This window comes from Pongo abelii, chromosome 11 (assembly GCF_028885655.2).
Source record: "Pongo abelii isolate AG06213 chromosome 11, NHGRI_mPonAbe1-v2.0_pri, whole genome shotgun sequence".
Lineage (NCBI taxonomy): Eukaryota > Metazoa > Chordata > Mammalia > Primates > Hominidae > Pongo > Pongo abelii.
This window is the reverse complement of record NC_071996.2, coordinates 140,618,427-140,645,943: the sequence shown is the minus strand read 5'-3', so window position 1 is coordinate 140,645,943 and position 27,517 is coordinate 140,618,427. Positions and strand designations below refer to the sequence as shown.

General features: G+C 37.5%; 1 protein-coding gene across 5 annotated transcripts; it reads right to left on the bottom strand.

Annotated features, from left to right (window-relative positions):
* Positions 1-5,707: 5,707 nt before the first annotated feature.
* Positions 5,708-26,351, bottom strand: COPS8 (COP9 signalosome subunit 8). 5 transcript variants are annotated; one of them, XM_009238271.4, is made up of 9 exons: positions 25,804-25,886; positions 25,053-25,117; positions 24,658-24,728; positions 23,214-23,262; positions 21,883-22,015; positions 17,700-17,807; positions 16,010-16,072; positions 15,019-15,066; positions 13,200-14,237 (listed from the first exon to the last, which is right to left on the bottom strand). In XM_009238271.4, coding segments are annotated over exons 3-9 (483 nt in total). In that variant the 5' UTR covers positions 24,660-24,728; positions 25,053-25,117; positions 25,804-25,886; the 3' UTR covers positions 13,200-14,157.
* Between the last annotated feature and the right edge of the window lie 1,166 nt (positions 26,352-27,517).

Genomic DNA, 27,517 nt, shown 5'->3' with positions numbered 1-27,517 from the left:
TTTATTGAAGAGAACGTCCCTTCTCCAAGTTGTGTTCTTAGAATCTTTGCCAAAAATCAGTTGGCTGGGCTCTCTGTTCTTTGTGTCTGTTTTTATGCCAGTACCATGAGTTTTTGGCTATTATAGCTTTGTAATATACTTTGAAGTAAGATAGTGTGATGCCTCCAGCTTTTTTTTTTTTTTCTGTCAAGATGCTTTGGCTATTTAAGGTCTATTGTGGTTCCACATCAATTTTTGGATTGATTTTTCTATTTCTGTGAAGAATGTCATTGGTATTTTGACAGGGATTGCACTGAGTCTGTAGGTCACTTTGGGTAGTATGAACAATTCAACAATATTAGTTATTCCAATTCATTAAACACAGTATATCTTTCACATATTTGTGTCTTCTTCAATTTCTTTAATCAATGTTCTGTAGTTTTTATTGTAGAGGTCTTTCACTTCCTTGGTTAAATTTATTCCTAAGCACGTTTGTAGCTATTATAAATGGGATTGTTTTCTTGATTTCTTTTTCAGATGGCTCACTAATAGTGCACAGAAATACTACTGATTTTTGTAAGTTGATTTTGTATCATGTGACTTTACTGAATTTGTTAGTTCTAACAGTTTTTTTAAGTGAAATATTTAGGGTTTTCTATATATGAGATCATGTCATCTGCAAACAGGGACAACTTAATTTCCTTCTTTCCAATTTTGGTGCCTTTATTGCTTTCTCTTGCCTAATTACTCTGGCTAGGATTTCCAGTATTATGATGAATAGAAGTAGTGAAAGTACGTATTTTTGTCTTCTTCTAGATCTTAGAGGAAACATTTTAAACTTTTCCCATTCAGTATGCTGTTAGCTGTAGGTTTGTGGTATATGACCTTTATTGTGATGAGGTACATTCTTCTATACCTAATTTGTTGAGAGTTTTTATCATGAAGGAATGTTAAATTTTGTCACGCTTTTTCTGCATCTATTGAAATGATCATGTAGATTTTGACCTTTATTCTTTTAATGCGATGTATCATATTTATTGATTTGCATATGTTAAACCATCTTTGCATCTCTCTTGCATGAATCTTACTTGATCATGATCTTTTTAATGTGCTTTTGAATTTGGTTTGCCAGTATTTTGTTGGGAATTTTTGCATCAGTGTTCATCAGGATATTGACCTGTAGTTTTCTTTTTTTATTCTATCCTTGTCTGATTTTGGTATCAGGACAATGCTGGCCTTAATAGAATGAGTTTGAAAGAAGTTTTTCCTCTTCAATTGTGTGAAATAGTTTGAGTACAATTGGTACTAATTTTTGTTTAAATGTTTGGTAGAATTCAGCAGCAAATGCTTTTCTTTGATGGGAGACTTTTTATGCAATCTCTTTACTCGCTATTGGTCTGTTCAGATTTTCTGTTTCTTCATGTTCAATCTTGGTAGGTTGTTATGTGTCCAGGAAATTATCCATTTCTTCTGGGCTTTCCAGTTGGTTGATACATAATTGTTCATACTAGTCTCTTATAATTCTTTGTATTTCTGTGACATCAGTTGTTATGCCTCCTTTTTGTAATCTCTGATTTTGTTTAGTTGGGTATTCTCTCTTTCTTAGTCTAGTTAAAGTTTTGTCAGTTTTATCTTTTAAAAAGCTCTTCATTTTGTTGCTTTTGTATTTTTTAACCTCTATTTCTGCTCTGATCTTTGTTATTCCTTTTTTCTGCTAATTTTGGGCTTAGTTTGTTCTTGTTTTTCTAGTTCCTTGAGGTGCAATGTTAGATTGTTTACTTGAGACCTTGCTTTTTTTTGGTGTAGGTATTTACTGCTATAAACTTCCCGCTTAGAACTGCTTTTGCAGAGTCCCATAGGCTTTGGTATGTTCTGTTTTCATTTTCATTTACGTTTAGACATTTCTAAATTTCCCTTTTAGAGGCAGAGGTTGCAGTGAGCCAAGATTGCACCACTGCACTCCAGCCTGGGCGACAGAGCGAGACTCCCTCTCAAAATAATAATAATAATAATAATAATAAAATAAATAAATAATTTCCCTTTTAATTTCTTCATTGACCCATTGGCTGTTGAGGAACATGCTGTTTAATCTCCATGTATTTGTAAAATTTCTGAGGATTCTCCTGTTATTGATTTCTAGTTCTAAACCACTGTGGTCAGAAAAGACATTTGCCACGATTTCAATCTTCTTAAGTTTGTTAAGACTTTTGGCATACCCCATGATCTTTCCTGGAGAATCTTTCATGTGCAGTTAAAAGAAGGTGTATTCTGTAGCTGCTGAATGGAATGCTCTGTAAATGCCTATTTGGTCCATCTGCTTGAGAGTGCAATTTAAATCTAATGTTTCTTTGTTGATTTTCTGTCTGAATGGCCTGTCCATTGTGAAAAGAGGAGTGTTGAAATCCCCTATTATTACAGTATTACAGTCTATCTCTTTGCATCTATTTATATTTGCTTTATATATTTTTGTGCTCCCATGTTGGGTGCATGCATGTTTACAATTGTTACAGCCTCTTGCTGAATTAACCCCTTTTTCATTATACAATGACCTTCTATCCCTTTTTACAGTTTTTGACATAAAGTCTATTTTATCTGATGTAAATGTAGCTGCTACTTCTCTCTTCTGGTTTCTATTTGCATGGAATATCTTTTTTCATCCCTTCATTTTCAGTTTATGTGTGTCCTTACACGTGAAGTGAGTCATGTGTAGGCAGCATATAGTTGGGTCTTTTTTCTTATCCATTCAGCCACTCTGTCTTTTAATTGGTGAATAATCTATCTACATCCAAGGAAATTTGAATAGTTAAGAACTTAGTACTGACATTTTTTTAATTGTCATCTATTGTTTTGTAGCTACTATCTTCCTTTCTTTTCCTCTTACTGTTTCCCTTTGTGGCTAAGTGATTTTTTTCTAGTAGTATGTTTTGATTCCTTGGTTTTTATTTTTAATGTATCTACTATAGGTTTTTGCTCTGTGGTTATCATGTGGCTTACAAAAAACATAACAAGTTTTTCAAATAAATAACAACATAACTTTGATCACTAAAAAGAAAAAAATTCTACACTTTTAACTCCACTGCCCTCATATTTTGAATTTTTGATGTTAATATGTATCTTTTAATATTGCATATTCCTTAACAAATTATTGTGGTTATTATTAATACATTTGTCTTTTAACCTTCATACTAAAGATAAATGATTTACACACTGCCATTACATTATTAGAGTATTCAGAATTTGACTGTGTACTTACTTTTACCAGTGAGTTATATAATTTCAGTTATGTTTCTGTGATGCTCATTAATGTCCTTTTCTTTCAGCTTGATGAACTCTTTTTAGCATTTCTTGTAAGATAGGTCTAATGGTGATAAACTTCCTCAGCTATTGTTTGTCTGAAAGAGTCTTCATTTCTCCCTCATTTCTGAAGGACAGCTTTTACTTAAGTTTTCTACCCCTTTCTCCTTTTCAAGGTTTGAGGAAGTACCTCTTGAACATTGATACATTTGCTCTTTTGATGTTATTCCATAAGCGTTCTTCATTCTTCTTTCTTTTCTCTCCTCTGACTATATATATTCAAATAATCTGTCTTTGAATTAACAGATCCTGTCTTCCACTTGATCAATCCTGTAGATGTTCTTTATTGCATCAAAGCTGTTGATGCTCTCTATTGCCTTTTTCATTTTGTGCATTATATTTTTACTCCAAGATTGCTGTTTGATTATTTCTTATTATTCCAATCCCTCTGTAAAGATTTTCTGATACATTTCTGATTTCTCTGTATTCTCTATAAGTTTGCTAGGCTTCCTTAAAACAACTATTTTAAATTGTTTATCAGGCAATTCTTCCATTTCCATCTCTTAAAGGTCAGTCAATGGCATCTTATTTTGTCCACTTAATGACATCACGTTTCCTTGATTATTCTTCTTCCTTGTGGCTGTGCATTCATGTTTTCACACTGAAGTGGATACCTAATGCAGTCCTTGCAACTGGACTTGTTTTTGAGAGAGTCCTTCAGCAGTTAGCTTATCCAGAGACAGAAGGCAGGTCTATTAATGAGGTCCTTAAGCCCACGATTGCTTCAGCTGTTGAAGTGCTAGGAGGCTTCCTAAGACCAGGACTACCATGGCTGGAATCCCATGGCTGCCAAGGTTGATGCAGAGCTGGATGGCACCAGAAGCCCTCAACAGCTGAGCCGACTGCATTACTAGGGTACACCCAAGGTCCACAGCTTCTAAAGTCTGCATACAACTAACCCTAAAGTCTGAGGGTTATTCAGAGCCTGAGGCCCCTGTAGTCAGTCAGTGATGGCATTGGCTAGAACTTGATTCTATCTTGTTGGGGACATGGATTCCCACCTGGCAACAGGCAGGGTCTAGAGGCTCTGTCCATGAGCACCGACATGGAGTCAGGGGCTATGAGGTTCTCCCTCATGGGGGTGTTTTACTGTGGCAGTCCTGATACTGAGTTCCAAGGCAAAGTCTTATGCTTACCTCTCTCTTTTTCCCTCAAGTAGACAGTGTCTCTCCATGTCATGCTTCTGGGACTGTGGTAGGAGTAATGTGGACAATGTGAAACTGCCCTTTCTACCCTCTTCAATGTATGTTTTCTTATTATTATGTCAAAATCAGATACTATGATCTCCCACCTGTTTTTCTTGGCTCTTGAGAAGTCATTTTTGTGCTTGAATAGTTGAATAGTTGTTCAAATTGATGTCTCTGTTGGGGGTGGGGAATAAATGAAGAGTCCTACTCCACTATCTTGCTTTACTTTTCAGACATTCTTATAGATAAACATTTGTTTCCAATATTTTACAACTGCAAACAATAGTGAAATAAATAACCTAGTGCATGTGTACATTAATATTGTGGGAGTTGTATTTTCAGGATAAATTCCTGAAAGTTGTATTGCTGGGATAAAAAGTAAACACATATGTAATTCTATAATATTGCCAAATTCCCTTTTAGAGGGATTGTTACAACTTGCATTCCCACCAGTAAAGTGTAAGAGAACCAATTTCCCCAGAGTTTGGCCTAAGAATGTATTGTTACACTCCTTAGTTTTGCCAGTTGACAGGATCACAAATATTAACTCAGTGTATTTTTCATTTGCATTTATCTTATTTTATTGTAAATGAAGTTGAACATCTTTTTCTATGTTTAAGGACCACTTCTGTATTGTGTGTGTGTGTGAGTGAATTATCTGTTAAGATCTTTTGTCATTTTTTTCCATTGGTTTTTGTTTTTTAATTCCCTCAGTTTTTGACTTCTTTTTATATTAGAAATATTACTAGCCCTTTATGTTGTAAACATTTTCTCTCAGTTGCTAGATTTCTATTTAAATTGCTTGTATTTTTGGCCATGCAAAATTTATTTTTATTTAGTCAAATGTATTCTTCTTTTAAAATTTATTTTATTTTTTAATTGACAGATAATAATTATACATATTCATGAGGTACATAGTGATGTTTTAATACATATAATGTACGATAATCAGATCAGGGTAATTAGTATCTCCATCATAACACATATTTATCATTTCTTTGTACTGGGAACATTTAATAAACTCCTTCTAGCTGTCTGAAACTATATGATATGTTTTTAACTATAGTCATCCTACAGTGATATAGAACACTAGAATTTATTCCATCTAGCTGTAATTTTGTGTCCTTTTATAAATATCTCCTTATATCTCCCTTTCCCTTACCCTTCCCAGCCTCTAGTATCCTCTGTTATTTTTTTACTTCTATAAGATCAACTTTTTTTTTTTTTTTTTTTAGCTTCCACAGAGTAGTGAGAACATAGAGTGATTAACTTTCTGTTCCTGGTTTACTTCACATAACATAATGTCCTTCAGTTCCATCCATGTTGCTGTGAATAACAGGATTTCATTCTTTGTTGTGGCTGAATAATATTCCATAGTATATCTATACCACATTTTCTGTTGTTGAACACGTAGGTTGATTCCATATATTTGCTATTATGAACAGTGCTGCAATAAACATGGGGGTGCAGATGTCTCTCCAATGTAATAATTTCCTTTCCTTTGGATAAATATCCAGTAGTGGAATTGCTGAATCATACGGTAGTTCTATTTTAGTTTTCTGAGGGACCTCTATACTGTTCTCCACCGTGGTCGTACTAGTTTGCATTCCTACCAACAGTGTATAAGAGTTCCCTTTTCTCTGCATTCTCACCAGCATTTTTATTTTTTACCTTTCTGATACGAGCCATCCTAACTGGGGTGAGATGATAACTCCCTGTGGTTTTGATTTGCATTTCCTTAAAGATTATTGATGGCCAACATTTTATTTATCTGTTGGACATATTTAAATCTCTTTTTGAGAAATGTCTGTTCAGATTATTTGACCATTTTAAAATCAGATTGTTTTCTTGATATTGAGATGTTTTAGTTTCCTGTATATTCTGGATATTAATCTCCTGTCAGATGACCAGTTTGCAAATATTTTTCCCATTCTGTGGGTTGTCTTTTCACTCCACTGATTGCTTTCTTTGCTGTACAACAGCATTTTAGTTAGATACAATCCCATTTACTTTTGCTTTTGATGCCTGTGCTTTTGAGGTGTTATTCATTTTTCCCAGACTTATATCCTACGTTTTACTCTGCTAGACCAATATCCTGAAGTGTTTTCCCTCATGTTTTCCTTGCCTAGCTTTGTCATTTGGGGTCTTACATTTAGGTTCTTAATCCATTTTGAGTTGATTTTTACATAGGGTGAGAGGTGTGGGTCTAGTTTCAGCCTTTTGCATATGGATAATCTAGTTTACACAGAACTATATTTTTAAAGAGACTATCCTTTTCCTAAAGAGTGTTGTTGGCACATTTGTCAAAAATCAGTTGGTTATAGGTATTTGGATTAATTTCTGTGTTCGCTATTCTGTTCCATTGCCCTAAGTGTCTATTTTTATGCCAGTATAATGCTGTTTTGGTTACTAGAGCCTTGCAGGATATTTTGACATCTGGTAGTGTGATATCTCCAGCTTTGTTCTCTTTGCTCAGGATTGTTTTGGCTATTTGAGGTATTTTGTGATTCCATACAAACTTTAGGACTAATTAAATCCAGATTGGGAGCCAGAGAAGCCTTTCCTTTGCCTAGGTTAAAGAGGAATTCACCCATTTTTCTTCTAGTACTGGTATGGTTTCATTTTTGTTTGTTTTAACATTTTCTTCAAATTTTATTTTACATTTTCTTCTTCATCTTTTGTTTTAGGTTAAGGGGTACATGTGCAATAAATAGTTATTATGATTAATATAGGCTAATTTAATCTTTGCTTGTATGGTCAATGTTTTTAGCATTTATCCTAAGTTTGGAAGAATATTCTCCTGTTTTCCTTAAAGTGTTAATAATTTTATGTCTATAATGCATCGGAGTTAAAAAAAAAAAAAAAACCTGTATTATTCTAAGAGATACCTAACTAAATAGTACAATTTATTAACATAAATAATCTTGTCCCTCCCTACTCCCTGTATTGCAACTTTACCTTTGACAACAAAGGTCAATTCTGGTGTGACTTTATTTGGGGTCTGTTTGGATCTTTCTATATTCCACTGGTCCCTTTGTTTATCCTACATATGTCTTCACTAATGTAGCCTTAAAAGTCTTGATCTCTGGTGATGTAAGTCATCTAACATCCTTTGTGAAGGTTGCCTTGGCTATTTGTGGTCTCTTATAGTCATCAATAAATTTTAAATTCAGCTTGTCAGCCTCCCAAGTAGCTGGGACTACAGGCACACGCCAGCATGCCCGGCTAATTTTGTATTTTTTCTTTTATTAGAGATGGGGTTTCGCCATGTTGGCGGGGCTGGTCTTGAACTCCAGGCCTCAGATGATTCACCCACCTCGGCCTCCTAAAGTGCTGGGATTACAGGCATGAGCCACCACACCCAGCCCTATTACCAACTTTTTTGCTTTTTCACTACTGCTGTGTATAATTTGTGTTTTCTCCTTATTATTCTTGCTAGAGACTTAACAATTTTGTTTCTTTTCAAAGCCCCAATCTGTGGTTTTGTTGACTTATTTCTATTGTATTTTTATTTACTATTTCATTGATTTTTGGTGTTAATGTTTCCCTCCAACTTTATTTGTATTTGATTTGTAATTATTGATTTTCAGCCTCTTTTCTAGTAATTGCTTTTAACTCTATACATTATCTCCAATCTTAGCCTTGGATGAATTCCTTAAATATTTCTAATTTACATTTTCTTTTGTGTCTCATAGGTAATTGAGAAGTATACTACATAATTTCTTTCTTTGAGACAGGGTCTTACTCTGTTGTCCAGGCTGGAGTGCAGTGGCATAATCATGGCCCACTGCAGCTTTGACCTCCCAAGCTCAAGCGATCTGCCTGCCTCAGCCTCTCAAGTAGCAAGGACCACAGGCATGCACCACCATGCCCAGCTGACTTTTTAAAATTATACTTTTGTAGAATCAGGGGTCTAGTTTGCCCAGGATGGTCTTGAATTCCTGGGCTCGAGTGATCTTCCTGCCTCAGCCTCACAAAGTGCTGGGATCACAGGTGTGAGCCACTATGCCCAGACAACTACATGATTTCTAAGCAGTTAAGAGATTTCCTAGTAATCTCTATGGCTTTATTGATTTCTAGCTTAATCCCACTGTTTTCAGAGAATGCACTCATTTTGATTTCTACTCTTTGTAATGTATTAGGGCTTTATGGTCCTTTATGTGTTCAATTTTGGTAAATGGTTTATAGAGCATAAAATGAAATTATATTTTGTCATTGTTGGTTAGTGTTTCATGTATCCCAATTAGATCAAGTCTGTCACCTTTGCTATGTTCTTCGTGATATTGTCTGTTCATGCCATCAGCTAATATGAGAGGTGTATTGTCTTCCAGTATGATTATAGATGACTCTTTTCTCCTTTTAGTTCTGTCAACTTCCACTTGATTATATTTTGAATATAAAATTAGAATTGCTACATATTCCTGTCGCCTTTTGGACTGATCTCTGTAGAATAATGGACATCCAAAAATGTCTATATTTGAATCTGTAGAATTTCAGGTTATATGGGAAAAGGAAATTAAGATAGCAGACAGAACTAGATTGCTAATCAGTTCACCTCAAAATAGACTGATTATCCTGAGTTTTCACGTGGGCCCAATATAATCACAAGGGTCCTTCAAAGTGGAAAAAAGGAGGCAGGAGAGAGAACCAGAGAGCGAGCAGTGTGAAAATAACTCTACCCAATGTTGCTGGCTTTGAAGGTGGAGAAAGAGGGGCATGAGCCAAGAAATGTGGGCGGCCTCTAGAAGCTGGAAAGGGCAAGGTAACAGCTTGTCCCCTAGAGCTTCCAGAAAAATATGCAGCCCTATTGACATAAGCCCAGTGAGACCCATTTCAGATTTCTGAACTGCAGAACTGTAAGATAATACATCTGCGTTGTTTTAAGCCATTAAGTTTGTGGTAATTTGTTACAGAAGGAAACTATATGCAACCTTTTTCATTAAAAATCACTTTCTATCTCTAATAATGCTTCTTGCCTTGAGGTCTACTTTGTCTAATACAATCACCCTTCGATATTCACAGGGGATATACTTGGCTTCAAGACCGCCAAGTACACAAAATCTGTAGATGAGAGTCCTTTATATAACACAGTATTTGCAAATAACGTATACACATTCTCTCATATACTTTAGATTTAATACCTAATACAATGCAATGTATAATGGTTATGCTGTATTTCTTTAGAAAAATTTCAAATATTTTTGAGCTGCAGTTGATTGAATCACAGATGTAGAACCCACAGATATGGAGGGCCAACTCTTACTATCAAAGATGCACCAACTTTCTTTTGGTTAGTATTTGCAATGGTATATCTTTTTCCAACTTTTAAATGTAAGAACACGGGAATATTAAAAGAGGATCTTTTGTATATAGCAGTTAGGATTTTTTCTTTCAACATGTTAAAAATGCCATTTCACTGTCGGCTTTACCACTACTTCTTTGAAGATAATGACCCCCTGGTCCTCCCTCTGTGCTTTTAATATATTCTCTTTGTCTCTGGTTTTCAGTAGTTTTACTACTGTTGTCTGGGTGTGGTTTTCTTTGCATTTATCCTCTGTGGGGGTTTTCTGAGCTTTTTGAATTTGTGGATTGATTTCTTTCATCACTTTCAGAAAATTCTGGGCTGGTACTTCTATTTTTCCACTCTATATTCTCGCTCTTCCTTGGATTCCAATTAGATAAATGGTAGATCGCTATGCTGTGTACCACGTCTCTAACACAATTGCCAGTTAAGTTCCCGTTTCATTTCTGTACTTCAGCTTATTTTATATTGACCTGTCTTCCAGGAGCAGTTTTACTAATATTCTACTTCTGGTTTATATTTAATAAGCCAACACCTTTCCCCACCCAACAACCTTGTTTAACGGAGCGCTGACATAGCAAAACTCCAGGAAAACGGAATTGTTTCTCAAAGGTTTTTGACTTGCTTTTTGGTCTCCTACCCTAGACAGCTTAAAAGTTCACCAAATGTTTTGAAGGGTCAACAGTGTGGTTTAGCCCTCTCAAGTCTCCATTGTTATCACCCCAGCCCTTTGAAAGTGCCCAAATTCCACAGGTTGTTAGGTTATTCAGCAGCAGACCCCTCACCAGGCAAAGCTGGAATCTTGCTGTGCCCAGTGGAAACAACAAACACCTGCCACTGACCCCGCAAAGAGCTGCTGCAGATGACCTCATTGCAGTACTCTCAAATCTTAGCTCCACATTCCTCATTGATTTAGGGGCTGATGCCTCTCAAGGGATAAGTGTGGGTATTCACCTATTACAGTTATTGACACAATTCTGAGTTGGCCTCAAGGTACTTCAACCCAGGAACAGAAATTTTCACACTTACCACCACCCCCTGACTTTTTGTCATTTATTTTTCAAGCAAACTCACTAATCCTGTTAAATTTCCCACATTCTGGAACCGGCTGATTGTTTCTTAGTGGGATGTTTAACTTGTTCCATTAATTCTCACATTTAATGTAAAGTAGCAGATCTAAAGCTTTAAATATATATATGTATACGTATATATATATACGTATATACGTATATGTATACATATACGTATATACGTACATATATACGTATATATATACATATATATACGTGTATATATATATAAAATTAAAGTGCTTTCAGTCTGATTCATGTGTCACACACTTCCCTTTGATTTGACTAGGTCCCTGATCCCCGCCCCAAGGCAGAATAGCATAGGTATGTAAAGATATGTAGACATATCACTTCTGTTGATCTCCAGGAACAAGAGACAGGGAACCAGGAAAAGTAAAACAAGGAAGGAGGAAAAAACAATTGAAGGCTGCATTAGAGAGCTTATGACCATGGGACACCACAGCTCAATTTTTTGGGGGTTCTTTTTGAGGATCTAGGCATAGAACACATTGGAAATAGTCTGCCCTGAGACAAGGAAGACAGTGTTTATTCACCATGTCATGTTCACAACTGCTGAACGGCTGCCCAATCAGGTTTGTGAGAGCATCCTGATAGTAGTGCCAGGGTAAGTCCCAGAGCAAATTTTAGAGATATCCAATGGATCTGAAGCAGAGTGCTGTCAGGCTACACTTGTACGCAGATGGCTGGCTCAGAAATAGCCAGAGCACAAAGACAGGCTGATAGATGTACTGGACATATTTCATGCTCAATCTCATTTTCTTACCCTGTGGTCTCAACAGCATTGATATATATTTCCATGATCCCTTCTTTGTTTCATTAAGGGCTGCAAGTACTGTTTTTCTAATTTTTATCTTTATTAGGTGGAATTTTCCAGCATGAGCTTTTTGACTACCCTACAGGTTCAATTTTTGTTGCTTTAGAGATCGGTAGCATATCAATTTGTCCTGAAAACTGATAATAAAGGGAAGGGAAATCAAGCACTCATCCTGCCTTTCTTGTACAGTGATGAGGTTATTAAGAGTTAAAAATAGACACATATACAAATATTTCATGCTCAAACTGTCTCATTTTTACATGGCCTGTAGAAATCCCTTCAAGTTGGCTTGTATAACCCTTTGACAGAGTCCCAAGTCTTTAAGAGCCTCCTTGAATCCTGGACATCTTGTACCACATATGAACTTGTACACTTACTGCCCTAGACCTATTAGCTGTTTTGCAAATAAGTTCTTATTCCTTTTAATTGCAAATGAAAATGAAAGAACACAATCTGGGTACTAGTGGTGCTCATTGTTACTGAACTGTAATTACTCTAGACCTTTTCATGTAGACAGGAGTAAGAAATATTTACTGTTTACAAAGAAAAATAAAGCATATAATGAGGTTTCCATGTCAAATTTAAGATTACTGGGGTCTAATGTTACATGATTATTAATTTAATCTATAATATACTTTTAATAATAAAGATATCAAGATTTTGTGAAATTAATCATGAAAAACCACATTCATTAGTCTAAGATTTTTTTCTGTCCTTAGTGTACATCCTACTGACAATGTAAAATTGAAATATTGTGTTTGATCACTTGAGATTATTTTTTCTGTATGTAGTAGTTCACTGTCCTCTCCTTCCTCTTTAGGGAACTATTTTATTCATTTTGTATATATCCCCCAATTGCTTAGTTTTGAAATATAAGGAAATACGTACATATATATAATTGTAATCATTCTCCTTTTGTTACCCTCAAAATAACCACATAAACTACGTGTGCTTTCTATGTTCTCACTCTAGAGATCATTCCAGTTCAGTATAGAGATCTTCACTCCTTTTACACCTGCGTAGTCTACACTGTTGTTTATTCAAACAATCCCCTATTAATGAACACTTGGATTGACTCTAATCTGCTTTTAAAAAATAACCATGGATACAATTTGTACTTAATACCTGGAAGTTAAAAAAACTGGCACTGTCATTCTCTTGATCATTCTCCTGATCCTCTGACTTCTTGAATTCCCCTTTCCTCAACTGTAAAACAAGGAATTTTAATATAACTTACCTATCCGGGTTAAATAAAATTGCAATTCAAAAAGTATTCCCATATATGTTAAGAAAAACTGAAATAGCCACTAAAATGCAGTCAAAATAAATAAATTATATAATTATCACTACACAGATTCACCATACAGCTCATTTCTACTTAAGAGATTCATATTGAGACAATGACAAAATAGATTGTGTCCACAGAAAGATCAAGAGAGTGAAATTTCCAGAAACTATCTTAGATGAAATAATTGAAGAATTCAGTTAAATATTTATTGAACAAATGCAGAATAAATGAACTAAGGGCTGTTATAACCTTAAGTTACAACAAACAACTTCAAATATTCAGAGGGCTGTCACACACAGAATGAAAGACTTGCTCAGTATTTCTCCAAAGGGCAGAACTTGAGCCAAGGGATAAATATAAGCAACCAATGGGCTGCAGGATAGTTGTACAAAGTGTATCATATATCTTCATAGCTTCTTTGCCCATACAATGCATTCCACACTTAAGTTTCCCCTTCTAAAAGGGGACAGCACAAGTTAATATGTCTCATGAATGTCTTAAATAAGTTGCATTTTCATGGCAAGCCCTCCACTGCCAGCAATGGATATACTCACACTATTGGAAAAAATCTAAAGTTAACAAACTGGTTTAGTATGGAAATGGTCTATTTGTTCCTCAGCTATGTTTCTGTATTTTACATTAGTGGCTCTCAGGAGGTGGGGGGTGAAAAGAGAGCATGTTCTCCAAAGAGGGTGAATTATAATCCCCAGTGATTCAGATACTGTGCCTGGGGACGGTCTTTCTTCAAGTCCAAATGAATCATTATAATTATCAACCAATGGTACATATAAGAGTATGGCATGTGCTGGGACAGAGAAAGACAGTTGACAAACACTATTCTACATGAAACAGGAAATCTTATTTTATGAGTCACTAGAAAACAAACTAACTGTAATACTGACGGGCTCCATCCAGATTATTAAATATTACAAAATGAGAACTGTTTCAACAACTATTCAGCATAATGTTTAAGGACAAAATGTATATAGTATATTTTATATTCTGTATGTATTTTATCACATACTCAGTAAGGAATGCTGAGGTGCTTAAGCCATCCAATAAATTGAAAATACAAACTTTACATTTCTATATTTGTCAGTATACAGGATTCTGAAGATGAATCTTGAACTCAGAGTGATAAATCAGTTTTCAAGAAAAGCCACATAATCCGTCAGTCTGGCTAACTGCTGCTCATTGGGTATTGGGGGAACTGGAGCAGGCTCTGTATGTTAAAGAAACAAACACACTTCAAGTTACATACCATGGTAACAAAGCTTTGGCCCCAACACCTTCAATTTTTAACAGTAAGTTAACTTTCTTAGATTTGTCCTGGTTTTAGACAAAATCTTACATCATAGAGGCTTGGACATTTTTGAAAAGCAAGCCAAGAAGTCTCAACTTTTATGAGTATGGTTTTACCTAACTGCTAGTAAAGGCATGTCTGATGTTGTTGTTACTGAAGTATTCTATGTAAAGGTTAAAGACACTTTTATCATGCAACATCTCTCTTAAAAGATCACAGCTCTTCTTGAAAACATCCTTACCCATGCAACACTAAATTCAAGAAATAATTAAGAGTGCTTCCCATGCCCCAGGCAACACTGAAGAATATTAAATTGTCAATGAACCAAAAAAAAAAAAAAAAAAAAAAGAAAACCCATAAAGATCTCAAGGAATTTACATTCCAACATTTAAGTTACTACGCATCAGCCTGGGGACGCCTTCTGAATAACAGTACTGGTGAACAGCTCTGGCAGGCCTCCCCGACATGAGAATAAGAAGGCTCTGCAGCTGGCCCAGAGGAAGCCACCGCCTCAAGGCAAGCTCTGGGGGAGCCCAGTTTCACTCTTGTAACCAGATGTATTACTACACATTTATGAAATTTAACCTCTGTTTACAAGGTAAGAAATAGATACACATTGACACACACACATACATATATACTACAAAAAAGAAATTAGGAACAATGAGACATTAAAAAATGTGCATATGAAAATACACACCTGATAAGGGAATAAACTTGTTAAAGGAAACATCCAGGGCCCCTGCAACTAAATTAAAAAAAAAAAAATGTACAGCTCAATTTACAGAAGTCATTGTAAAGATCTTTCATAGAACATGCTATTTTCAGCACAACATGAATTTATGGCCATTTATTTCTCAAACAGGGATAATAACTGTGCTCTATTATAAGTCTTTATTTTATTACTCTTCCCCCACTATCTCACTTGACTGGGATCATGTCTTCCCACTCTTTGTAACTCAAAGGGCTGAGCACATTGAGAATCCTTTACTGTATGTTCAGCAATGTCTAAACGTAGGCATTCCGAGTAGGTGGAAGGAAATTTGGGTTGACGTGGATGAAGGCGGGTTTATGGAAGTAGGCGTTAAGCTTGGCTCTAAAAACCTGGCAGAAAAGGACACTCCTGGTCAGCAGGAGGAAGGAAGAGAAACTATCAGGTGGGAATGAGTGTGGCTCACTTCCAACAGCAAGACTGAGGGGCTGGGAATTCAGATAAAGACAATGAGGCAGGTCATAGAAATTAAGGCCTTAAAAGGAGGGCTAGAGAAGTTAACTCTGTGAAAGTGGAAGCCACAGGAAAAGTGCCCGTATGACTTGAGTGCAAACAGAAAAGGGGGGCAGTTGAATATTTAAACATTTTTTTTAATACAGACAACAGTTTGGATATGAAGGATAAGCTCAGTTACAAATGGCTCCATAAAAGGATGGAGATTAATATTTAGTAAAAACTAAGGTGTAAGGACCATGAAACACCTACATAAAATCATTTATATATACAGGAAATACGTTTTTAAGAGTTTAAACTAGGTGATCCTTTCTACCCTGTCTACTACACTTTATTTAAAATGAGTTATTTCCATTGTGTTAGTATAGCAGAATTTTATATCCAATTATCAAAAACCAAAGCCTGAAAACCTGAAGCAGTCTTGGAAGAGTCCAACGCTGCATAAATGGATGAAAGCTCCACCTACCTGGCTTTCTGGGCAGAACCATTCTTGTGGTGGAATCAGCTTGCCATCCTTGTTCTAATATGCCTTAAAAAGTATATTACACATAAAGATCCGGAAAGAATAAAACACCCCACAAAATCCACAACTTGTCCATCACATTAGTTGTACAGAAGACCTGATGTGTTTAGTATAACCCGTCATATGCATTTTTACTAGAAAGGTATATTACAAAGAGCATGGAAACTTATTATTGAAATATTTCTGAAACAGGTATCAAAGCCTCATTTTACTCTATTAGGCTGCTATAATCATTAAAAGATGGTTAGTTTTCTGTCAAGAACATATTATACTATTAACCTAATCAGTATTATTTAAAACAAACATAAGGAAAACGAATATGGCGCCTTTTGTGACCATCATATCAGTAATAACAAAGATGGCAATAATAGAAACAGCTTCCATATACAGAAGGTTTACCTGTAGGTACCAGACTACGTGCTTTTATAGGGATGATTTTATGTAATCACCACAACTCTATGAAGTGGGATATAGGGCCATCATTTGACAGGTATGGAAAATAAAGTTTAGGGAAATTCAAGCAATTTGTCCTAAGTCACATAGCCACTAGCATCAGGGATGGGTGGTACCAGCATTCACATCCAAGTGGTCAGCTGAGAATATGAGCTCTGAAGTATGTTATATATAGAAAATAAATGACGGACCAATTTTAAGAGCCAAAAGAAATAAATGTTTGTATGAGTAAATAAAAGTAATAACTTAGAACTTTCATTAACCTATCTTCATGTATCTACAACTATGCTAGGCCCTTAATTTAGGAGGTAGTACTTGATGATGCTCATATTTTAGCTGGAGAATCAAAAATGTCAATCATGGTAAAACAATGCAACGAGGTGTATAGAATATATATATATATTTTTTTGATATGGAATCTCACTCTGTTGCCCAGGCTGGAGTGCAGTGGCAGTCTCGGCTCACTGCAACCTCCACCTCCTGGGTTCACGGGATTCTCCTGCCTCAGCCTCCTGAGTAGCTGGGATTACAGGTGCCTGCCACCATACCTGGCTAATTTTTTGTATTTTTAGTAGAGACGGGGTTTCACCATGTTGGCCAGGCTGGTCTCAAACTCCTGACCTCGTCATGATCCACCCACCTTGGCCTCCCAAAGTGCTGGGATTACAGGTGTGAGCCACCGCACCTGGCCAGGTGTATACAATATTCTATAACAACGAGCAAGAGGAAGGATTAGTCTGGGCATCAGCTGAGAAATGAAAATGCGAAGTTACATTTGGAGAGACCAGCAGGTATGAGTGCGGAGCAAGCAAGCGCCTAGGGTATGGGTCAGAAATGGCAGGGAAAATGGGCTGAAAAGGGACGTGGGGATGATGCTGCCTTTACCAAATAAGGGCGAAATAAGGATTTCCAAATATGAGTAAAGAGGCCAATTAAGACATATTTTTGTAACCAACTGTGTGGATATTCACACATGTGCTTGCTATAGAACTATTAATATGCTTGACTGCAGCGTGCCCGCTGGGTGTTCCACAACACGTGTTTCATATCACCTCTCAAAAAACACAGCCTGGACTCCAAAAGCATATTCTGTTCCAAGTGTTTCAGAGGAGACTGTGAACCTACAATTCACACTTCTATTTTCCATTTTCCTTGTAAGTAAAAAGTAAGCCAAAAATACCTTTCACAGCCTCTTCTACAGGAAGTCCAACAAAGGCTGCAAAATCATCGGCGACGATTGAAGTATACGCTTGAGAGACCAGGGCAAAGGCGCGTCTCCTTGTTGCATCTATTGTGGGAGTGGAGGGTTGGCAGAGAGTGAACCAGGGAGCAGGCATTTTCAAAGCACATCGTTAAATCACACCACTGTCCTTGTCCCGTTTTCACAAGCAAGGCCAGATGAACTCAAAGATTTCTGTGCTTATAGACACAAATATATATGCCCAGTATGTAAGGGAGGTTCAAATATTGCTGAAAAAAAACACATTTCTTACACTTCCTCTTGAATGAAAAATCTCAGACAATGAAAATTACAAAGATGGAAAAAGGTTACTAAACACAAGTCTCTAACCCTAAGAAAATGCAGTATACTTTATGCAATGGGGATATAAATTTTACTTATCTTATTTCATTTACAAATGCTGGAATCAAAGGAGCAGAAAACTGATTTGCATAATCAGCTGTCCTTTTTCAAAAATGTCTCTAATACAGGACCACACCTGGGAGTTACAGAACAAATCTTGTAACTGGAGCATTCTTCCAAGTCTGCATCAAACTCTTGACTGAATTAAGGTTCAAAATCCTAAATTCCCACCTTGAAAGAATGACTCTAAGAAGGGACTGCCAAACAATACCAGCAATGAAAACTTTCCTGAAAATGGCATTTAGGATTGTCCCCAGGCTTACATACCCAATTAAATAAAATCAGGAGTACGGCAGAGTTGAGCACTGTGAAAACAGCTGGACTTTCTCCCTGGGCAGTGCTCTTTGGTAACCCAAGAGCTCCTCCACCTGGTGGTCAACATGCTTAGGAAATATTCTGGATTTTACTTTCCATATTTAATAGGCCAGTGTACATATGTAAAACAAACACCCTAACATATTTAAAATCTTCTCTCCATTCCTGGGACATTGTCAAACTACACCAATTCCCCCAGATACCCTTTGTGCCAAACTAGTCCACTGGCTCGCAGACAAGCCTTACACCTTCTCCCCCGGGGCTTTTGGTTTATGCTGTCCTGTCACCTGAAATGCCCTCCTGTCTGCTCTCTACCATGCCTAAGTCTGTTTATAATTCATCACGATCTCTGCCCTTCTCTAAACTCAGCAGTATTGTTTACACTTCTACCTTAACAAGCAACTTTCCACTACGGCAGACACTGCTCCACCTACCCCCTTCTTTTCAATTACATTCCAAACTTCTCGACAGGAAGGGGTATCTCTTTACAGTCCCCCAAACACCTAGCATCTCCGGTGAAATATATGCCAAATACATGCTTGTCGATGGCATCACGAGGACCAAAATGGGGCATGACTCCAACACTTAGGCTTTGTTTCTCAGATTCCTTAAAAACTGCCGACACTCCCATCCCTTCACCTGAGCCCGACATCCTCTCCAGCTTTCACTCAGCCACTGTCTGCTCTTCCTTCTGTGGCTTTACACTTATTACTGTAGGTTCCTTCCTTCCTTCAAGCAGCCTGTAACCTATCAAGACTTTACAACACCAAGAAACGTTTTCTATTAAGGCTGCACACATTCAATGGAAAAGAACTGAGCCAACAATGGAAAAGAAATATACTTTTTTTTTAGAGAAGTAAAAGTATACACCATAAAACTATATTCATTTGGTAAGTCAACTGTATTTCAAAAACATTTTTTACTTCAGTTCAAATATTCTGGTCATATTTTCAGAGTAGGGAATAAAACAGGAATACAGTAAGAATGGAGGAGATAAACAAAAGGGAGAGAAAAGTAAAAAGATACCACTGGAAAAGGAAAGAAAAACATGTGATGGGAGGAGAAGTGAGTTGACAAAGCAAAAATAAAGGCTAAGTGTTCTCTGTCTCAGAAGCTGCAATATCCACTTGGCATGAATCACATCTACATTCCGACTAGTCACTCTGTGATCCTCAAGTGGTGAAATCTGTAACCTCAGGCCCTAGAATGACACGCTGGAAGGTGGAATAAATTGAGCCAGCACCTAATATCTGTGGCAATAGTTGATGGAACACATTTTTGGTGAAAACAGAAATGCTAACAGAATGCAAACTCAGTTGTTCAACAAATACTCAAGTGCCGCTCATCCATCACTGTCAGTGCTGGAGACAGAAGGGAAGAGGAGCTAGTCACTCCCATCCTTTCGAATCCTCTTCTGTCTTTCCCAGCCATGCTGTATGCCAGGGAGGTTGGCCACCTGAGCTCTCTTGCTTTGGCGAATTGGGGCTCTACCAGGTCACAGGCTGGGAAGAAAGGTCAGGGAATTTACTTCCTATGCCCTTTCCCTGCCTTGCTCCAGCTGACCTTCTGTATCCATCCTGTGGGGCAGCCCCAGTAACACTGGACCCTCACCTTGCCCTTTCAAGCCTCAGATGAGAATGGCTACTGTCTACCTAGTTCCTAGGTACTTCCTCAGCCTTTGTTTCCTGCAAAAGTCGTTTTCACTAGCTTCTCTTAAGTCATTTTCAGTTTTCTAATGGGACTGTGCCTAATTTAGAATAGAATGGAAAGAGGTCTAAGAAAGTGATTGTTCTTAACTAGAAAATAAGTTTCTAATATGTTAAGAAGCAAAATGTTAAATTCATCAGTAAGACCAATCTGTTAAGAGACTATCCTGACCTGGCTGCATTTTACAAAGGAAACCACAGTACCATTCATGAATCTGGAGATTTGTAAAAGTCTCAGGATATGTTCAGGAATACTGTAGTGCTTTAGAATAAGGTACATGTTTATATATTAACTCATTCATAACCTGAAAAAGTACTATTTCTAATCACATTTCACAAATGAGGAAAATAAGACACTGAGGAGTCACCCTAGTAAGTGACAGAATCAGAATTTAAACTCCGGAAGCACGGACCCAGAGTTTAAACTCCCACATGGTACGCTATATAGCCTTTCCTGGGTTACTGAACTGCTTGCCGGGAATTCTCAGTCTCATGGAATTCAGTGAGAGGAGGCTCTGGGAAGGAATAAAACTACGGACCTGACGGTGCACAATAGAATGCTTGCTGAATGAGCAAGGAGTCCCCAAGCCCAGTCCTGCCAATGAATCCGCTGTAAAACACCGGGAAAAGGCACATGGCCTGTGACCGCCCCACCACAGTCAGTCACAAGGCTGAATCACGAGGATACTATGAAAGTCCACTATAACACCAATTCCTCAGGGCTTCTATGAAGAGGTTTCCGGTGCTACTTTCTGAAACTGCCCCTGCTATACCTGTGCAATCTTCTTTCATACTCCTCCCTTCCCATCTATCTGCCTGCCTTAGGATTCTGCTCATTTCATTCACATTTAAAGTAGCTGCCTCTTGTTTTGTCACTTACATTGTTATGTTTTATGCTGCTAAGAATTTTACCATTCCAAGGGAATTATGTGCATTTCAGAAACAATCTCTGCTGTCTGCTGCCCTGTAAAGCTGATATCCCTTAGCAGAGTGATGAACAGTTATTAAAAAATTCCTGCTCACTGACTTTCTCCACAGCAGGAAGGCATACAGTGAAGGTGGATATTAACTACGGAAGTAAGGGTAACAATAAGAAATAAGAGTACATAACAACATAAAACAAGATTATATAATTTTATAAAGAGTGAACCAGGAGGACTGGAAGCAAATGCTAGGGGTGGGAGACCGTAGAGAGGCAGGGAATGAGATTTTATTGTGGGATCAGTGCTCTGTCACACCAGGCTTGTAATCTTTCAAAGCAATTAAAAACACATTTGAACATCTATGTATTAAACTGATTAGTTATAAAATCCAGAAGCTTAAGACAACACCTATCAAAGGCTGAGGCTGACAAAATTCAAAGAGCAGTCTCTATTTTCACATCTCTACAAACCCATACCTTAAACTTATTAGAATATTACAAGATCTCATTTTAATAGCAAAAAAAAAAATCTCTTAAAACTGATGAGCAATTTCTATCTAGAATTAAGAAACAACAAAAGCACAGCAACCAACGTAATCTCAGGCAACAAAAAATGAAGAAGCATGATTACGGCAAATCTAAAAAATTCTGAAAACTGTTCTTTTCACCTATCAAAAATATCTACTTAAGCACACACCACTGATTTATTACTTCAACACTGCAGCACTTAGGGACTAAGTCTCATCTAATTTCATTTTTAACCACAAAGAAACACTACCTCTAAGTGCTTCCATAATTGGCTGGACCGTCTCAGACCACTGGTGAGCGTTGATGGTTGTATAGATCCCAGGGAAATCTCTCTGCCAGATTCTTTGTCCTACTGACCAAATTCCCCCAAGTTCAGAATTTGCCTGCAATAAATATCATTGCCTTAGAGGGTATTCACTCTGTAAATGCACCAATGATTGTATCTTAAAACAAAATACCAGAAATGATATAAAAACTTGTTAGCTACATCATTAAAACCTAATTCAACATTTATTTTAAAAGATGCAATTACTTTTTCAGCCCAATCACTATAAAAAGGTTTTTAAACACTATGAGCAGTAAGGTAAAATTTATTTTTAGGCCTGATATAAATTTATTACAATAGCAAATTAAGGCATGAGAAAGTAGTCAAAAAACATTTCAGAATTAAGCCTGGGGACTAATTAGCTTAAGCATTGTTTTTAAAGATGCTGTATTTGTATTTCATAGATATATTATGTATATATATTTAGGTCAAAAGTAATAGCAAAATGGTTAATAGAGACTCTCAATCTAAGATGTCATACATTGTAGCCTCTCTAAGGATAGAGTTTCCACTAATATCACTGAAACTTATGTGCATAATTTATAGTACTTCTTTATTTAGCCAAAGAAGCTGAGGAATATTCCAATCTTACTTAACAGAATGTATGAGGGAAAAAAAAAGTAAAAATACTAATCTGATCTCTTGATGAATATCGACAATAAACAAAAGTTTAGATGAATTCTTGGTAATATCCCAAGAATGTTAAAAATTTCACTTGACACTCATGTTAGACACATGGAATCATTTGACATTAAAATTGTACTTCACTCCACTTTGGAAGAACCTTTTCACAGGCTATTTCTTCTAATCTCCCAACCAAAATAAGAAATTTAAAATCCTAATTAACAAAAATAATCTTATTGCTGTCAATCATTACAGTATTCTTGTAAACGATGGCAGTTTCAAAATAAGTACCATTATACGAAGCAACATAAACCAGTTGAAAATCACCTCAGCTGCCTCTGCCACCTCCAGGACCTTCCTTCACCTAAACTGGCTCAGCTGTTTAACTAGGAAAGCTGCATATAAAAGCGTCTCAAGAAATCCAATCAGTAGCAACTGAGCACAAATTCTACACCATCCCAGCAAAATTCAAATTTCTGATTAGAGGACTCTGAAGATTTATTTCGAATCCTTAATACAAGTCTGATGACTATTTCTAGGACGTCAGATAGAAAACATAAGCTTATAAAAGGTTGCCATTTAAGGGAATGTCATTACATTAAAGCAATAAGATAGGTTTAAAGGATACTTACAGATTTTATAGCAGGTGGTATTCTTTTCCAAAGATATCTTGCATTATTCCTAATTTATGCCACCACAAAGAAGAATAATCAATTAAAAACATAATCATTTCAGTAAATGTTAAAAACTACCAGGTCCCAAGCCAAACATACAGAAGTATACTTTACACAACCCAAAGTAAAATTTAGTTTTATATAAATTTGTTTTGGGGAAACAATAGTGGTTTTCCAGATAAAAAGGACATGAAACATTTTTACCAAAGTAATATTTTGCCATTTCTAGTGTATTTTTTAAAAATAATAATCCATATCCTAAATTAAGGCAACAGCACACTAAAAACACAAGGACTTATAGACGGCCCAAATGATTTATTAGGATATAAAAGTAAATAAATTTATGTACTATCAAGGCTCTAGCATTCCCTGACAATAAGCATGGTACACAACACTTCTCTCCCGATTACAGCCCCTCCTACCAGTGGGTACACAGCTTCTGAGGCAGGAGTTTTTATGGGTTTGGAGGCTTGAACTACAACAAACATATAATGACAGTTTTACCAAAAAAAAAAAAAAGAATTTCAATTTAGTTTTTAAAAAGATATAAAAGAAAGGTTTTGGAAGAATTTAAAATAAAATGTTATCAGGAATCATCAGTGAGTCACAGAACTATAGGAGACTTTTTTTTTTTTTTTGCACAGTTATGCTTTCCTTTTGAGACAGGGTCTCACTTTGGTAGCCCAGGCTGGAGTGCAGTGGCACAATCTTGGCTCACTGCAGCCTCGACTTTCTGGGCTCAGGTGATTCTCCCCACCTCAGCCTCCCAGGTAGCTGGGATTAGAGGCACGTGCAACCACGCCCAGCTAATTTTTTTTTTTATTTTTAGGACAGACGGGGTTTCACTATATTCCCCAATATTCCCCAGGCTGGTCTCAAACTCCTGGACTCAAGCCATCCACTTGCCTCGGCCTCCCAGAGTGCTGGGATTACAGGCGTGTGCCACCGCACGCGGCCTAGAGTAGTTATGCTTTCTGACTTTTCCATGTGAACGTGAAATAGGAATAATTAAAAACAAAAAAAAAACTTAAGAAATCTCATACACGTTTGTAATGAATTCCTCTTGGCTGCAATCTTCTCTTTCCACTTCTTTTGTTTTATTGATTATATATGAAGTTAAGTAAATAGAGGTCATAAAAGTTTTTTAAAAAGACAAAAGGTTAAATGAATTTACTAATTTGTCATAATAAATTGAAATGTTTTCTAGAAAGTATATGTAAGACAATGACGACCCAATCATAATTCATTAAGCTACGATTCAATAGGAAATAGACGTAACAATTACTGTAATAAAAAAGGTAGCTCGTTGTGCCTATGTTTAGTGGTGCTACTTCAGTGCAGAAATATTTCCATATAACTTTGAGAAACCTGTTGCTCTTGGCTTTAGGTTAAACGTACTTACATGTCATTATGGAGCAAATATAAAGCTAGAAGCTGACCATACACTGGGGGTGTAGCAATTCCTCCAGGGGCCTAGAAGGCCAAAAATGAAAACAAAACAACACAAAATTTTAAAAACCTCATTTACCCTTTAATTTTCATTTTTAAAATAGTATTTTATAAATGCTAATTTAAAAAGTAAGCCTTTTTAGTCTAAGATTATAAGTAATCTTATAGTCCTATTATAGATTTAGAAACAGCTTAGAGAAGTATCAAACACGAAAATTCTGAGTATTAAGTTTATATTCGTCATCAGCTTTGATTTATCTCCCTTTGGGCCTCAGTTTCTTTATACATTCAAGAATATGTAAGTGGACCCCTTCCCCAGTTCTCAAATTCCCATTTAAATGATCTTACTATTATAAGAAACAAATTCGACAGATTCCTGAAGCATTCTGATTCTGCCCATTACATCAAGCGTCCTGAATAAGAGACAGAAAATCACCACAGCTGCGTTGCAAAGACAATTCTTTCAATTTTAACTCAATTGGAAAGTATCTATTATCTATTAGTGAGTTGCTTCTTCTGGATGTTGTCTCCTTTATTTAATTTTAAAACTAATGATATAAACCCTTTTTAAGTGTCTTAGAAAAACATTAACTTTAACAGCTGCATAACTTTCATCTGTCTTACTAAAGACAAAATGGCAAGCTTACTTGACAACATTACGAGAAAAGCTTTGTGAGTTAAAAAAAGGTTACAATGGTCACATCTTTCTTGGTGTGTGTGTGAGTTGGGGTGTGTGTGTTAGTGTGTGTGTGTATACCAAGATCTTTAATAAAACCCACATTACTACTCTCTTCCAACCCGATACTGGGAAGGAAAGATGTCTAATTAATAGGAGCTCATCGGTAGGTGCTGGAGCAAAGACGCACAGGGTTTTCGGGTTCACAAGCTGAAGACACATAACAAAAAGGTCCCGGCGAGTTCGGGGAGACCGCCGGTCGGAGCAGGCCGCGGCGGTCAGGGATCCACACTTCCACCTCCCGCGCCCGCCCCGTGAGCTCCCAAAGCCCGCGAGCCTCAGACCCCGTTACCCTGGAAACTGGTGCCGCCCCGGGGCCTAAGACTACTCCGCAGTTTCTTCCAGCGCGACGCAAACGGTTACCTCGAGCTCCTGGTTCTCGCACTGATCCAGCAACTTTTTGAAACTAAAGGCGCTTTCCGCCATCACCGCCACTGGCATCTTCGCGGCCGGTCTCGCCGCTGCACCTTCCGGACAGCCAAACCCCAGACTGTCCCTCGGGCGTCGCGCCCGAGATGACGTTTAAAGCCGCCGTTACCGCCGAGCGCCCCTGCGTACCAGACCGTCAGTTCCGGGGCGCCGCCAGACATCGCCGCGGCCGGGATAGGGGGGCGCTGCCGTTCTGGCCGGCTCTCTCGGTGCCCTGGAGGACCTGGCCGGCTTCGCGGGAAGCTGTGTTCAGAGCGCGCAGCCGCCCTCTGGCAGGGCGGAGTTCGTTGCACTTTTGAGGGTTCTTCACGAAGACATCCAATACATGGAAAACAAGTAACAGCAACAGTAACGAATTTTTAAATATTAAAATTGCTGGGGAACACGACGGATCCTGCAGCTGCTCGGCTGTCCTGGTCAAGTCAGTGACACTAGGGCTCCGCACCCTGCCCTGCATACCGTAGGTGCTCACGAAACGTTCGTGAGTTCCCTACTTTGAGGAGACAAGCTTAAAACCTCAGAATCTAAGGTTTGAGTCTCCCCAAACCTGCTTGTTGGGCAGCGTCCCCCGCCCGGGCTCGCTCTGCACGCCCCACGCCGGAGCCACGCTTCTCCAGCCCGGACCCCTGCCTCCTTCCAGGCTATTCTCGGAACCGCAGCCAGAGGGAATTTTTTTTCTTTCTTGAAACGTAGAGCAGATCTGGTTACTCTTCTGCACAACGCCCTAAAATCTAGGGCCCTTCCCATCCCTCAGAATTTACATCTAATTCTCAGCTCCCCTCCGGCTTGCTGTAGCCATCCTGGCTTTTGTTTAGCACAGCACTGATTGTTAGCGACATTATATTGTGTATTATTTATTAACATATTTGTTTTTTACATCCCTCACTAGACCCCCAGGAAAGAGGCTTTGATTTGTTGCCTGCTGCAAGGCTGGCTGCATAATTTGTGGGGCTCAGAGAAAAGTGCAGAGCTTCCTTGTTCAAAAAACAGAAGGAAAGTGACTTTAAGGTCATAAAATATAAAACTTTCTCTTTCCTCTCAGTTTCTCTCTTTTCATAGTGTTTTTATGTGTTATTTAATGTCATTCCAAGAAAAATTTAGACTTAAATTGTTAGCATGAAGTTTATCATCCATCTTTACGTTGTGCAATGCCAGTTTTAAAAACTAATACAAGTGCACTGAACTCATATGTGGAATCACAGAAATGATACAATTTGTACTTCGTAGCTTATACATGCATATGTATTTTGTTTTTACCAGAACCACGCTGGTAAAAACAAATGCTGCACAAAGTGAACTTGCCTGTTTTCATCGCACTTTATGTGCACGAATTCTACCTCCACTCTCGACCTGGGACTCAACGATGCGTCAGGAAGGACTGAAAAGCAAAAGAACTATGGACTGGCCTTTTGGCATAATCAGGTGTCTAATATAAAGAAGTGCATGAATAAGAAAATATATGATATGTGTGATGGTTAATACTGACTGTTAACTTGATTGGATTGAAGGATGCAAAGTATTGATCCTGGGTGTGTCTGTGAGGGTGTTGCCGAAGGAGATTAACATTTGAGTCAGTGGGCTGGGAAAGGCAGACCCACTGTTAATCTAGATGGGCACCATCTAATCAGATGCCAGTGCAGCTAGAAAT